Consider the following 13610-nt stretch of genomic DNA (forward strand, 5'->3'; position numbering starts at 1 on the left):
CTTGAAATTTAATATTCTGAACAAGGTTCCTTTGTTACAGTATACAAACCTTTTTAAATTTTTTAAAGTTGTTTAGATGCCCGTAGTCTGAATTTGCTGGAGGAAGGATTTTCTTTGGTTGGGTAACAACCAATGATTTAAATTCCATTAGCAAAACTTTACTAGGGAGATAACTTGAATCATTTCCACATTTACCTGGATTCTATTTAGGGAGAGAAAGGAAGAACAATTAGTAAAGGCACTAATCCAACTTTTCTATCATTAATGAGATTACCAGAAATATTCCCTCCCCCTACTCTAGGGATTATATCCCAAGTCAATATTTCCCCAAATTTTATAATTAAACCCATTTTATCTTAAAAAATTCAAACAATGTGAACTCATACAAGAATCATGTGCTAGTTGTTAGGGGAGGTTCCCTTAAAAAAATCAGCATTATGTGACAGACACTGACAATTCTTGATCTTTTGGACAATTGGGAAGATAAAAAATATTACATATTTTAGATGCAATAACAGAAGCAACCATCAAAGTTGGTACAAGTTAGGGACTCTTTCTGATTTGGGAAACTACATGCATCCTTTCACCTCTGATCTAATAATCTCAAGCTTTTTTTCTAACAGACATTCTCTTTTTAAATCTCCCAACAGTCCCTATGAAAAATAAAACAAAATGGATCTCCTTTTATACTCCTAATTCTCAAATGGAATAATTACTGTTTGACCTCCTGACAAATAATAGCAAGAACCAAAAAAAAGGAGAATATTTGTAGCTCAGGGTTGAAATGAAGTGGGGTTTTTTTTTGGATGTTCTCTAAGTTAGGTTGTTTTCTTGCAGATATTTCATTCCCAAACTAGGAAACATCATCAATGCTAGTAAGGATTGGGGTTTGCTCTCAATTAATAGCAAGAAAGAGGAAAAGAGGCAGAAGGCACATGACATATTTTCTTAATGCTACCGCCAATATTGTTTTGGATAAGAAATAGTTATTTAAAAAGATTTGCTTAACATTTTAAGCATTTTTTTAATTTTAAAATATTTGTTCCTTCTATATTCACCTTTTACTAAATTATTTCTTGTATTTACATCCCACCTTCCTCCAAATACACACAGCTGTGCCATTTTATTTTCACAATAACCCTGTGAAGTAGTTTGAAATAAACATGAAAATATCCCTTAGATCTGAGTCACTTCTTACAGGTTTTGGTGGTTCCTCTTTGATTTCTTCTTTCTGGCTTTCTGCTGGAAGGGATTCCTCATTTTTTTCCTGTTTAACAAAAAGATATATTTGTACAGGTGACCCTTGACTTACGAACACAACTGAGCCCAGAATTTATATTGCTAAGTGAGAAATTTGTTAAGTGAGTTTTGCCTCATTTGACAACTTTTCTTCTTGTTGTTAAGTGAATCCACTGCCATTGTTAAATTAGTCACATGGTTGTTAAGTGAACCTGGCTTCCCCACTGACTTTGCTTATCAGAAGGTCACAAAGAGGATCACAAGACCCTGGGACACTGCAACTGTCATAAATGTGAGTCAATCGTCAAGTAACAAATGTTACTTGGCGACAGGGAGGCTGCAATGGTCATAAGAGTGAAAAATGGTCATAAGTCACTTTTTTCAGTGCCGTTGTAACTTTAAACAATCACTAAACAAACTGTTGTAAGTCGAGGACTATTTGTATATGTTTGTACAAAATCTGTGTTAGGCCTAGGGTTATCAGGTTTATAACTCACCTTTCCATCAAAAGCTCACAGCAGGTATGAATAGTACTCTCTCCTCCATTTTGTCCACACCTAATCCTAGGGGTAGGTTGAGCTAAAACAACTGGCTAAAAGCAGTGACTTTGTACAACCAACAATAGATATAACTTAACCTAGGGTTCCCCAGCTCTTCTCTAATGTGTAAGTCATCACTCTATACTCCCAAAAGGATTCCTTTCATGTAACTCAGTATAACTATCATTTTCCCTCCTCCCTTTCTGGAGCTCTTCTTCATTTTACAGACAAGGTACTTTTGGATTTTTAAAGAATATAAAAAAGTTAGCTTTCATTCATTAGCAACTTGACTTAAAGTTGCTGCAGTTGCAACTATATCATTAACGTGAATACAGTCATGCTTATTCAGGCCTGGCAGATATATCCCCAATCTTTTCTTTTAATAACCAGGCATTTGCTTTCATTAAACCCACTAGAAGACTTAAGAGTGCAACAGCGTCCTCCCTTTACTAGCCCAGAATTCACTGATCCCAGTAGTAGAAACAATTCAAGTGCAACCATTGATGCCATTAGTATAGTCCATGAATGCATTCTCAATTCTAAATGCACCCTTCTAAAACTGCCCGTATTTTGACCATCACTAATCTCATGAGGTTCCAGAATCTTGAACTATTCTATTGAAAAATAAAAAGAACCCTTCCTATTTTAAATAGTCAATTATTTTGTTAAAAAGTCCAGAACCATTTTAAGATAGAAAATCATAAATTAGCTGACACTTAAGCTCATGAATGCAAGAAAAAAATATTTGAAATATTGCACGTGACTGTACTACTGTAATTTAAGATGCTTAGATTTATTCGGCAATTACCAAATGTGATATTTTGTGTATGTGCATTTGTGTGCTTTTCTGGAATGTAAATATGTACTTGCTAGTTACATTTACATTGTGGAACAAAATTAAGGTATTACATGCAAGAATAGATATATGAAAGGAAATTATTTAAATGCTAACTGATTAATATAGTAAAATGTCTGCAATTTGAAGGACCTAATATGTGAATAGATCTCATGAGGAAAAGCAGGTCTTACCCAAAATTTAGTAGATTCTATTTTTGTTTCTTTGTTTCTTACAGTGGTTTCTGTAAGATCCAGTTTCACTTTCTTCTTTGCATTCTGAGAGTTTTTCTCATCCTGATCTCCTATATTCTCTTCTGGGTACAACTCTTGGCTTGCAAATACAAGTTCTAAAGAAGCTTCATCTTCCACAGGGTCCTCTATTTTCTTTCTCTTTTTTGATGCAGGTGTTTCATCAGGGATAGTTTCCATTCCTATTTGCTTTAACTTGTTATTTTCCAATATTAAAGTTTTTCTTGAGACCATGTTTGAGTCACTTACTCCTTGTGTTGCTGCACACTGTCCTTTTTGAGAATCCACATTATTTTCCCGTAGCAAAAAAGGTACAGATAGTGTTTGATGGGAAACCTGTGATGACTTCTTATTCATCTTTGCATGTTTTGATAATGGTGTTTCTAATTCCTCATTCCTTTCTCTTAAAATAGAAGAAAGAGACTGAGAGTTGGCTTTACTTTGAAATACCTTTCTAGTCAACAATAGACAGTTGGACGGGTAAAGTTAGAAGGCCTATGGATATTTCAACAAGAAGGTGTTTACATTTAATCCTGTTTCATAAGCAAGACCAATTCTAAATTCTACCAAGCTCAATCACCCTGTAATAACCATTATTGGAATAAATATCAAATAACAATTCCCTGTAAGATGTTAGAAACTATGTTCGCTAACATAAAAATAAAGCTTAAGGGAACTTTTTTTTTTAACCTTTAAGACTCAATTCAGAAAAAAAGAATTAATGTACCTTTTTTTAACAGTGGGCTGAAAGTAATTTTTAATCAAATTGAGTTGCTGAGAATCTTTCTCCCTGTTCCTGCTATGACTTGAAATTTCAGAAGGTAAACATGCTGAATTGGTGAAGTCAGCTCCATGTGTCTTCTTTAACTGGGGCAGGATTCTCTCTCTGTTTAACCTGCCTGTTCCTTCTGGAGTCTCCCTAACAGTAATTATATCCTGTGACTGAATTTCAGGCTTTGTTTTCTCTTGCGATAATTCCACACTATAAAGGCAAACAGATTAGAAAAAATATTAATCAAAACTGAGATAAGCACACTCCTCCACGGAGTCCTGGAAATAACTGAAGAATTCTACATTGTCTTGACATCTAAGAAAATGTTAACACAATACAAAACTGTGTGGTATTTTGAAGTCTTATCCCTATCAAAATTTGCCTCCTTACTGACCCTCAATGATTTTAATCTTTTCCTATTATCTAATATGAGAAAAAGGCTATTATTTAAGATTGTAAGTTTGCATGCTATTTCAAAGAAGATGGGATATATCAAAACAATTAAAACTTTTAATTGCCTAGAGTGTAATGGCTATATAAAAATACAGAGTAAAATACATGTATTTAAATATAACCCAATTAATATTCCATTGCAATTAAAATTGCATACTTGACATACTAAGTGTAGGTTGCTATTTTGTAAAATAAAAAAAAAACTTGTTTGCTGCTAATAACTAACTTCAACAACTAATTCCTATGCATGTATAGTATATACTGTATACTTAGATGTCCATCCACAATTGACTGATGATTTATTTACTCATTTTCTATAACTGCCCATCTCAGCCAAGTGATTCTGAGTTGAATGAACCATGCAACTAGATTCTCCTTAACAAGCAACTAAATTGTTAAAACAATCATTTGAAATAGCCTCCAGAAGTTGTGAATGCTCCAACACTGGAAGTTTTTAAGAAGTGATTGGGCAACCATTTGTCTAAAATGGTATAGGGTTTCCTGCCTGAGCACAGGGTTGGACTAGAAGATCTCTAAGGTCCAGAAATGGAGGTCCCTCCTCCCCCTATCCTATCCTATCTTATCCTATTCTCCAGTCCAGTCACAGAAGTTTCTACACTAATTCACACACTATATAAGATGTCCCCAATTTCACCAATCACTGAAGAGGTAAGAAATTATAGTTTTGGAATCAACTAAAAAAATTGGAACGATAATGTACAGTAATGTGTCCATCACTTCATCCATTTCTGTATCATCTACAAATGCACTGATGTCCTCTTGGCTGGAAGGCATTGTTGTTTCCTCCACTGCTACACTCTGAGATTGACTTTGTTCAGGGACAGTAGCAGTTTTTATATCTGCAATTTAGATATGAAGATAAAATGAACAACTATTTTATCAGAGTTATGTAAATTAAATTCATATAATTCTGGTGTTTTATGTTTATTTTTATATACAGTATTATGTTACAATACTTACACTCTACAGAATACAGAATATCTATGGCTAACATGTTATTAAGTAAAAAATATTAAATATGTTATTCCTACTATTCCTAGTGATGTTTTCATTCTATATGTGAAGTGTATCTTAGTCTTAATGCTGCCTTGAGTTCCTGAAGGAAAGGCAGATTATAAATCTAACAAATTATGGTATTTGCAACCCACAACCTCATGGCAGTTCCCAACATAAATCAAAACATCAATAATAAAGTCCACTATTATTACTGCAAATCATAGCAAGCTTCATGTCTGCACCAGTACAATGTAACCGTTAATAGTAATACCAGGAGGTATTTAGATAATGCAGGTATGATTTAGTCCATGGTTTTATGACCTTAAACACAGGCAAATAATGGGCTCATAGTAAATGTGATAATTTGCATTGGACTAAATGGTGTTTAAAAAGATGGGCACTGATTAGTGCTGCCAATCAAAAGGCACACACTTAATTCTGCATTTTTTGTGAAAAAAAAATTTAGGAGAGAGAAAGACAAACATATTTTGGAAAAAGAAAGGAAAATTATAAATTTCAGAATGTAAATTTACAATGACAGTGTTATTTGCTAGCATTCCACATGAAGGTCTGTATTCAAAGCACCACTTGTTCATAAAATATATTAATTATCTTTGATTAGATATCCAAGGTATCTATTGAAACTTAGAGAATTACTGGTACAATAACATGAATAGTAGGAGTGGCTGCTGCTATATAAATATATCTGAGCTGGAATTAAATCTTGGGCTAATAGGCTTCATTCATCAACATCAACATCTTTTATTAGGAAACTATTAATTAAAAAATTCTTTGTAACGTCAACTTTTAACATTATCCCTCTTCTGAATTTTTTTATTAAAAAAAAGCAAATAATTACTTTTACTGTATAACAAGGAAGTTATATATGAACTTTTTTTCTCTTTTTTGCTCAAATGACTTAAATGTATTGAGATTATAACTGTTGTTGGGCGTCCTGAGTCTTTGAAAAAAGTTCAAGTTTCATCTAACGCTAAACAAAAAGATGTAACAAAAAGATGAAATCTATATGGAAGGAAATTAGAAATTATTTCAGAAATTCTCTCTGAGGTTAGTCAATGCTGATGGGTTTTGGTAATTTAAAGCTCACTTTTTGCTATATATAGTGAATTTCAGTGTGCTGTTCCCATAAGTAATTGGAGAGGATTACACAATGCATAAACAAAGAACAAAAAGGTTTTCTGATTACATTCTAGAAATAAAATGCAAATGTATGAAAAGATTGGATCCACAATTATTGTTTATATAAATTAGACTAGGCATAGTTTGCTTAGGCATAGTTTGTTGAGTAAATTAATGAAAAAAATTAGAAGAGAAAAAGACAATATATTTTTTTTGGGGGGGGGAGGAAAATTACTTTCATACATTATTTAAAAATAAAACCAAGCTGCAATTGAATAATACAGGTAAACAGTTATCCTAGTGCTATTGACTAAATATCAATTGCTTAAACAAAAGACTTAAGAAAAGAAAAAACATGGAAAAAAGTACTTTTGTTACCTCCACTGGGTGAAATTTGAGGATTACAGTATTTTTCTGTAGATGCAAAAATAACTGCTAAACCAATTTCTGCCTCTGAGATTGTTCTATAATTCTTCCTAACAGAAATAAAATGTGTTATCAAAAAAGTATCATTCATCTAAAATATCCAGAAAAACATTTAAAAACAGACTTCCACACAGAATCCAGGGTAGCACAAAAATATTCAAGTAGGTTGCTAGATCTTTTCCCTACTCTTTAAAATACAGGGAATCAATTCATTTTTTTAAATGTTTAGTTTTAAGTCTACAATCCACAACTGTGCCAGTTTTTAGTACCTAAGGATTCTCTTGAAAAAATTAAACATGATTTCCTATAATTGGTCAATCCCTTAACAACAATAGCACTTAGACTTACATACCGCTTCATAGTGCTTTACATCCTTCTCTAAGTGGTTTAGAGTCAGCCCCCACAATGAATCTGGGTCCTCATTTTACCGACCTTGGAAGGATGGAAGGCTGAGTCAACCTTGAGTGGATCAGAATTGAACTCCTAGAGTAAGCAATGAGTTAGTCCTGCAGGACTACATTCTAACCATTGCGCCACCATGGTTTTTTCTTTTAATCAACCAATTATGTTTTTTTTTTTACTATTTCACATTGGACAATTATATCCAAAGCCTTGATAGTAAATGAATACATATGTTCAGGTTTTGGAAGCTACAGGAACCTTGGTATGTTACATGGAACCTTACAATGTCAAGCCTATGTGTCATATTGAAAGTTTATTTTAAAATATTCCAAAATTTTATTCTGTAAAAATATATTTCACTCTACAACTGATGGTAGATTACATAGCAAAAACTTTCAGAATTCCTACTAAGTACAGCAAAAGTTAATCTAGAATCCTTGGAGCAAATTATGTGATGAAATAATAAAAAAAAACTCTAAATCAAATTCAAATAGTACTTTCTTGCACAATAAACTATGCTGTAAGATGAATATCTCCTTTATGTTTTCAATTTTGCATCATATTGCAAAATGGTGATGACTCAGCAGATCTGTTTAAATTATAAACAGTAAGCTACACCTTTGCAAGACAGCTGTGATATTATCAATCCATTTTTTGTCCAAGGTAGAAACTGATGGTTGGGAGTTTGTAGATCCTACTTCAATGACACAAGTGTTAGATGTTATTAAAGCAGCAGCAGCAGCTTCTGTTTTGTCAGTCAACAGTCTTGCTTCTCCTCCTCCAAGCTTAATTGCTGAACTCAATTTTGCATGCTAGAATGAAATTAAATTAAAGAACTGAGCTGGTATTAATGTGTAATTTTTAAATCTATATAAATACACCAGTCATTTCAAAAATTAAACAGAACAACAAAGAGGCCTTCCTAAGTTGCAATAAACAAATGTTAAGTATAGTTAAGTGCTCAATGTCTGATTATTCATCTAGTGAACAATCGAAGTTACAACGGCACTAAAAAAAGTGACTTGCAATTGTTTTCACATTTACAATGAGTGTAGCAGCCCTATGGTCACATGATCAAAATTTGGATGGTTGGCAACTGGTTTATGTTTATGACCCCTGCAGTGTTCCCAGGGTCATGTTATCACCGTTTGCAACTTTCTGACAAGCAAAGTCAATGGGGAAGCCAGATTGACTTAATAATCACTTAATACTAAATTAACAACAGCAGTGATTTATTTAACAAGTGTGACCAGAAAGGTTGTAAAGTGGAACAAATCTCACTTAACAATTGTCTCATTTAGCAACAGAAATTTTTACCTGCTTTGCTGTTAGAAACATAAATTTTTTTCCTCTGAAAATAGTTCTTCTTCTAGGACATTTGATGAGATCTATATTTTCATTCTCAATACTTGGTTCATCAACTTTTGGAAAAAATCTAAAAACAAAGGAAACTCTTATAAAATTTCATAACTTATTTATAAAGAAAGATTTTCTTTAAAATGAAATAGCTTTTCCCTTAGAACACATTTTCTTTTTACTATCTCAGAAGGATGTATCACATTCCAGACTGAGATTTTATTTAGCACCGTCCTTTGTCTTGGGCGCGTTCTTAAAGCAAGCCTTGGATGAACACAAAGATTATTACTCCCCATCAGGTATTTGTATATCCAAAAGTATTTATTAGATTCACAGTATTCCTTGATTTATGACCTGTTATTTAGTCACTGTTCCAAGTTACAATGAATCTTCCCAGGATTACTTATGACTCAGTTATGAAGTAATCCTCCGATTACTTCCAGTTCCCAGCAAAGAATACCAATTGAATACAATGGATTTGCATAACCACCATGATATTTGCATATTTATTATTTATTAAATTTGTATGCCATCCATCTCACCACTGAGTGACTTGAGGTGACTGCGGTGATTCATTTACGTCATTAAAAAGGTCATAAAAATCAGGCAAAGTCATGTGGTGACCTATTTAACCACCGGTACAACATAAGATGGTAATTTCGAACTCAACTACAGTCATAACATGAGGACTACTTTGTATCCCACTTTTCTCCAGGAGCTCAGTTTTTCTCCAATTAAAACATTCTGAGATAGGTTAGACTGGGAGAATGTGATTGTCTCAAAAATTATCCAGGATTTTTCTATGGCTAATGGTGAACTAGAAGTCAATGTCTTCATCGTTATACTATTAGGGATTTGATTTGACCACAGCATACCATTTATCAGAGGAAAAGTTGATGGATCCAAAAAAGGTATGTGATGTTGAAATGTTAAATATGAATTCCTCTGTAGTGATAATATTCATTTCAATTTTAATTATCAAATCTGACCAAACTGTAACGTTTAAATTCAGAGATGTTTTTCTGCTGATAATATATTGGTTAATATATATTGAAATTTGTATTTTAGAGAATATTATTTACTCCACACAAAAAATTATAAAGTAGTATTTAAAGTCTTTGTTAGTGTAGCTATCTCTAAGGCTTACACTATCTTGAAGATATTACCATAGAGACGTCTATAACAACTTGATGAAATTAAGTCAATGATATTCTTATAATAACTGAAAAGACCTGGTTGCCTCCCAGAAGTTCACATAGCCCTGTATCATAAATGTAATATACACTGCAAATTAAATTCTATATTAAGATGAGTTGTATCCAGCCTTTAAGAAGAAATGAGTGCAAATGACAAAGGAAATATATATTTCTAATGTGGTTTATGTAATGGCCAGGAAAAATGTTTTAATTATGTAATGGTCCTCATAAAGAAAAAATGGGAGAATATAGGTATAGATGACTATTTTATGGAAGTCCTGTAAAGATTTAAGACAGAAACAATTGTGATCATCTTTCTGTGGAATAGTTAATCATGTTCTATGATTGATCTAGACTCCCGATGATTACTCTTGGCAGCAATGCAAAAATGTTTTGCCATTGCATTTTTCCAGGACATTCTTTGATTTTCCAGTCTAGCCTGTTATTATCTGCTTATCTTCCATACCAGTCTAACCAGGGTTAATCCTATTTTGCTTTTAAGTCCAGACAAGATCAGCCAGATGCTGTCATCTGAGGCTGCCTGATAAGTGGAAGTTTGCAAAGTCAAATGTTGTAACTTTTAAATCCCATGAACCCATCTTCAGCCATTCCAACCTCATTGGAAGCATTCTCTCATCCGAATGGATAATTCTGTTTAATTGATCCAACTTTGAAACATAGTTTTAACTGTAAAAGTAGTTTATACTGTAACAGTCCTTTTCCAGATCAGACCATTTCAATTACTAGTAGAACAGTCTTTTTCAGAGCACTTTAAAAGAGATTGTAGGAAGGAAAGCATAATATTTAGTCATCAAACATTATGCACCCTTTGTTCAATAACCTTCACCCAGAAAGAGAATGATAGTACAAGCTGTGTCTTTTGACTTCTCACAACATTCAAGAATATCAATCAAATTGTTTTGCAGGTACTGTTACTTTCTCAGTGGACAATTATAGCATGTAATATGAGGAATCTTTCTGTTTCCATGAAGTACTGACTGGGAGTTATAGAAAGAACTGTTATTAATAAATAGATGATATTCAGCCTTTTTTTCTGTTGGAATTGAGTATAATAGCCTAGTAACATTTTGAAATCTGTAATAGGGCAGGCTAGTATGAACACACTAAAATACAATCCAGGCAACTCAAAGCTATTTTTATTGTGCCCCCTGGAGATATGTTTACACCCTACACGCTAAGAATTTTGTAGTGCTTTCAGATATAATAGATTAAAATTACATGTCTGTAGATCTGGATATTGCTTTCAATAATGTCAATTAAAAGAGGACGTTCATCAAAGGATATACTTAGGTTCTAAATTGAGAGCAGAGCCTATCTTTTTTCATTGATGTGGTCTGTTTTGGAGATTTTTTTTTTTTTTTTAAATCTGTTTCTTTAAAATCAGGATGAAACTCTGCAGAACATACGTATGCCAGACAACTGGTCAATCCTCAATTTACAAAAGTATTTTCTGGAATGAAAATGAAATATAGAAGTAAATCCACCCTATTCTTATGTTGTCTACCTCAAATTTAAGGACAGTCCAAAAATATATAATTCTCAGTGGTATTAAAACTTGCTTAAAAATCAAGACAAGTAAGAACTTGCTGTCGTCCTTGCTTATCTCCCAATTTAATTCATTCATTAGGATAATCCAGACTAAAATTGGGTCTACAAGATCGAAATATTTCTTTGCTTTGGCAAAACCCAGAAACAAAAACCTGTGATAAGTTCATCTTCCATCACCATTAAGATCATATCGTTCGCTAACCCTAGATTTGTAGAACTTTCATCATCTGAGGTTTATCAAATCCAGAGTTTCATTGATATAAGAAACTGGGCTTGTTGGACTTTTAATCCTTAAAAGATACTAGGATACATATGGAGCTGGATACCATTGTCTCATTATTGATCCACCTATTGTTTAAATTAGTACTTTTATGCATTATTATTCCTTGCCTAGATACTGAATTGCAGAAAGAATGCCATTCAGTAGCACAAGGCCATAAATAAACAAAAGGAGAACGCAAGGTATTTTCTCATGAAATAATAATAGAAGTAGCATTTATAGCACATGATTAATGTATCTTGGATAATTACATTTAATCAAGGCATACTTCAGTAGTTTAGAAAGCGAATGTAACGTCAGCAATTGTTAATTGGTAGATTATTATAAAATGAAACATTAACACTTTTTAAAAATGGGGATATATCTTAGAACTTTTTACCTTTCAGGCAGTGGTAACTGTTGCTTTGCTTGAATGGCTTTGATTAATTCATCAAAATATTCCGGCTTCATAATTGGTCGACCACAAATCAGCGCACATATTGTCTACAACAAAAGTGGGAAATTATAATAATAATTCATAGTGATACAAAACATGTAGTCTCTGGGATCTTAATTCAGGTTCCTCAGCCTAGTACAAACCATTCTGTTTGTAAACTTATTCACTGATTTTATTTCAAACTGAGATTTCCTTACAAAAGGAACAGAAGTCCTATAATAAAATTCTATAATCACTGTACAACAGTTTGCATTGTTTTATTATTTCTTCCAGTCAGTATCTTATTTTTACAATATATAGCAACTAATCCTTCTACAAAAGGATTCCCATTAATATAAAGTAGTCTTTGTTTAGCAACCATAATTGAGACTGGCAACTCAGTCATTAAACAAAGCGTTGCTTGGAATCGCCACTGGTTTAAGATCTTAGTTCAGAGTTTCTTTGCTTTACAGGGTTTTTTGCAACATCATAACAGCAAATAGTTGCTAAACTAGGCTGTTGTTTAAACAAGGACTACCTATACTTTCAGTTGTGACTATTAAATATGTGGGTTTTCTGGAAAAATTTGAATTGGAACATTTTCCAAAAAAATTCTGGAAAACATTTTTATGCAAACAAGTATGATTCGAATTAGAACAGTGGTCGCCAACTGGTGGGCCAGGGACCACTGATGGGCCGCGAGAAAATTTTGGTGGCCCGTAATTAATCCAGACTGCACGGGAACACAAGGCTGCGCTGCCCACGTGGCCTGCCAACCTGCTGGCCCCCACCTTTCGGCCAAGCGCAAACCTTACCTTGAGTAGAGCCACATGAGCTGGAACTGGAAGATAAGACCAATGGTGTGGGAGGGAAATCCACCCCGGAGTGGCTTGCTGACATTGGTGGGAAAGTCAGTCCCATATTCCAGAGCTGCAGTAGTCAGAGGACTGGCCGTTTGGTCATCCCGAAGCAGCTCCTCCAGTCCATGGCAGGCTGGTGCACCCGGGTGGAGGAGCAGCTGTTCTGGGATGACTAAAGGGCCAGTCCTGTGACTACTGCAGCTCTGGAATATGGGACCGACTTTCCCATCAATGTTAGCAAGACGTCATCAGTCAAAATCCATATTAGTGGTCTGCGGGATTTAAAATTATGAGTTTGGTGGTCCCGGAGGTCCAAAAGGTTGGCGACCCCTGAATTAGAATACACATAGTTCTTGGTTATATCTCTAGTTGATTGAAATTATTAGTTGAAATTAATTGAAAATGTTGACACTCCCTACCCCCCAGATGTTTCTGTGCAACTCTGTTAACGATCTTATCCCAATCACTTCAACTTCTACATATGTATGAATCACTCACTGCCTTATACCCTGTGCATTTCTCTTGGCTGATCCAATATAATCTGACCTTCTCTATGATTTCTTCATTGGAAAGGTTTATATTGTTAATTATATTTTTAATATTGAAATATCAATATATCTTAATATTATTCACCCAAAGAAATCATTTATTAAATAAGGAAGAATGACAGCTGTACTGTCGCCATAAATATTATATTCCTTTTCTTTTCCTTGCTGTATTACTAGCCATATACTGTAAGTAGGTAAGGAAGTAAGTAAGTAAGTAAGTAAATGTATTAAAACACATCCAAGCCTATACTCCTGTAAACAAATGGACTAATGGGACTTACTTCCTAAAAAACCTTGTGTAAGAGTGGAAAT

The 13610-nt window shown here is 33.7% G+C and overlaps 1 protein-coding gene across 1 annotated transcript in view; it reads right to left on the reverse strand.

Moving 5' to 3' along the window:
- NBN (nibrin) overlaps nt 1–13610 on the reverse strand; it is a 29837-nt gene that overhangs the window by 5632 nt on the left and 10595 nt on the right. The window contains exons 5-13 of the mRNA XM_026705996.2: nt 11855–11958; nt 8392–8509; nt 7693–7886; nt 6625–6722; nt 4811–4949; nt 3592–3846; nt 2808–3267; nt 1199–1267; nt 50–202 (exon numbers count right to left, since the gene is read on the reverse strand). Coding sequence (XP_026561781.1) covers nt 50–202; nt 1199–1267; nt 2808–3267; nt 3592–3846; nt 4811–4949; nt 6625–6722; nt 7693–7886; nt 8392–8509; nt 11855–11958 — 1590 coding nt within the window. The remainder of the gene's footprint in view (nt 1–49; nt 203–1198; nt 1268–2807; nt 3268–3591; nt 3847–4810; nt 4950–6624; nt 6723–7692; nt 7887–8391; nt 8510–11854; nt 11959–13610) is intronic.

The sequence above is a fragment of the Pseudonaja textilis genome, chromosome 3 (assembly GCF_049901715.1).
Source record: "Pseudonaja textilis isolate UNSWEBS1 chromosome 3, rPseTex1.2, whole genome shotgun sequence".
Taxonomy (NCBI): Eukaryota; Metazoa; Chordata; class Lepidosauria; order Squamata; family Elapidae; genus Pseudonaja; species Pseudonaja textilis.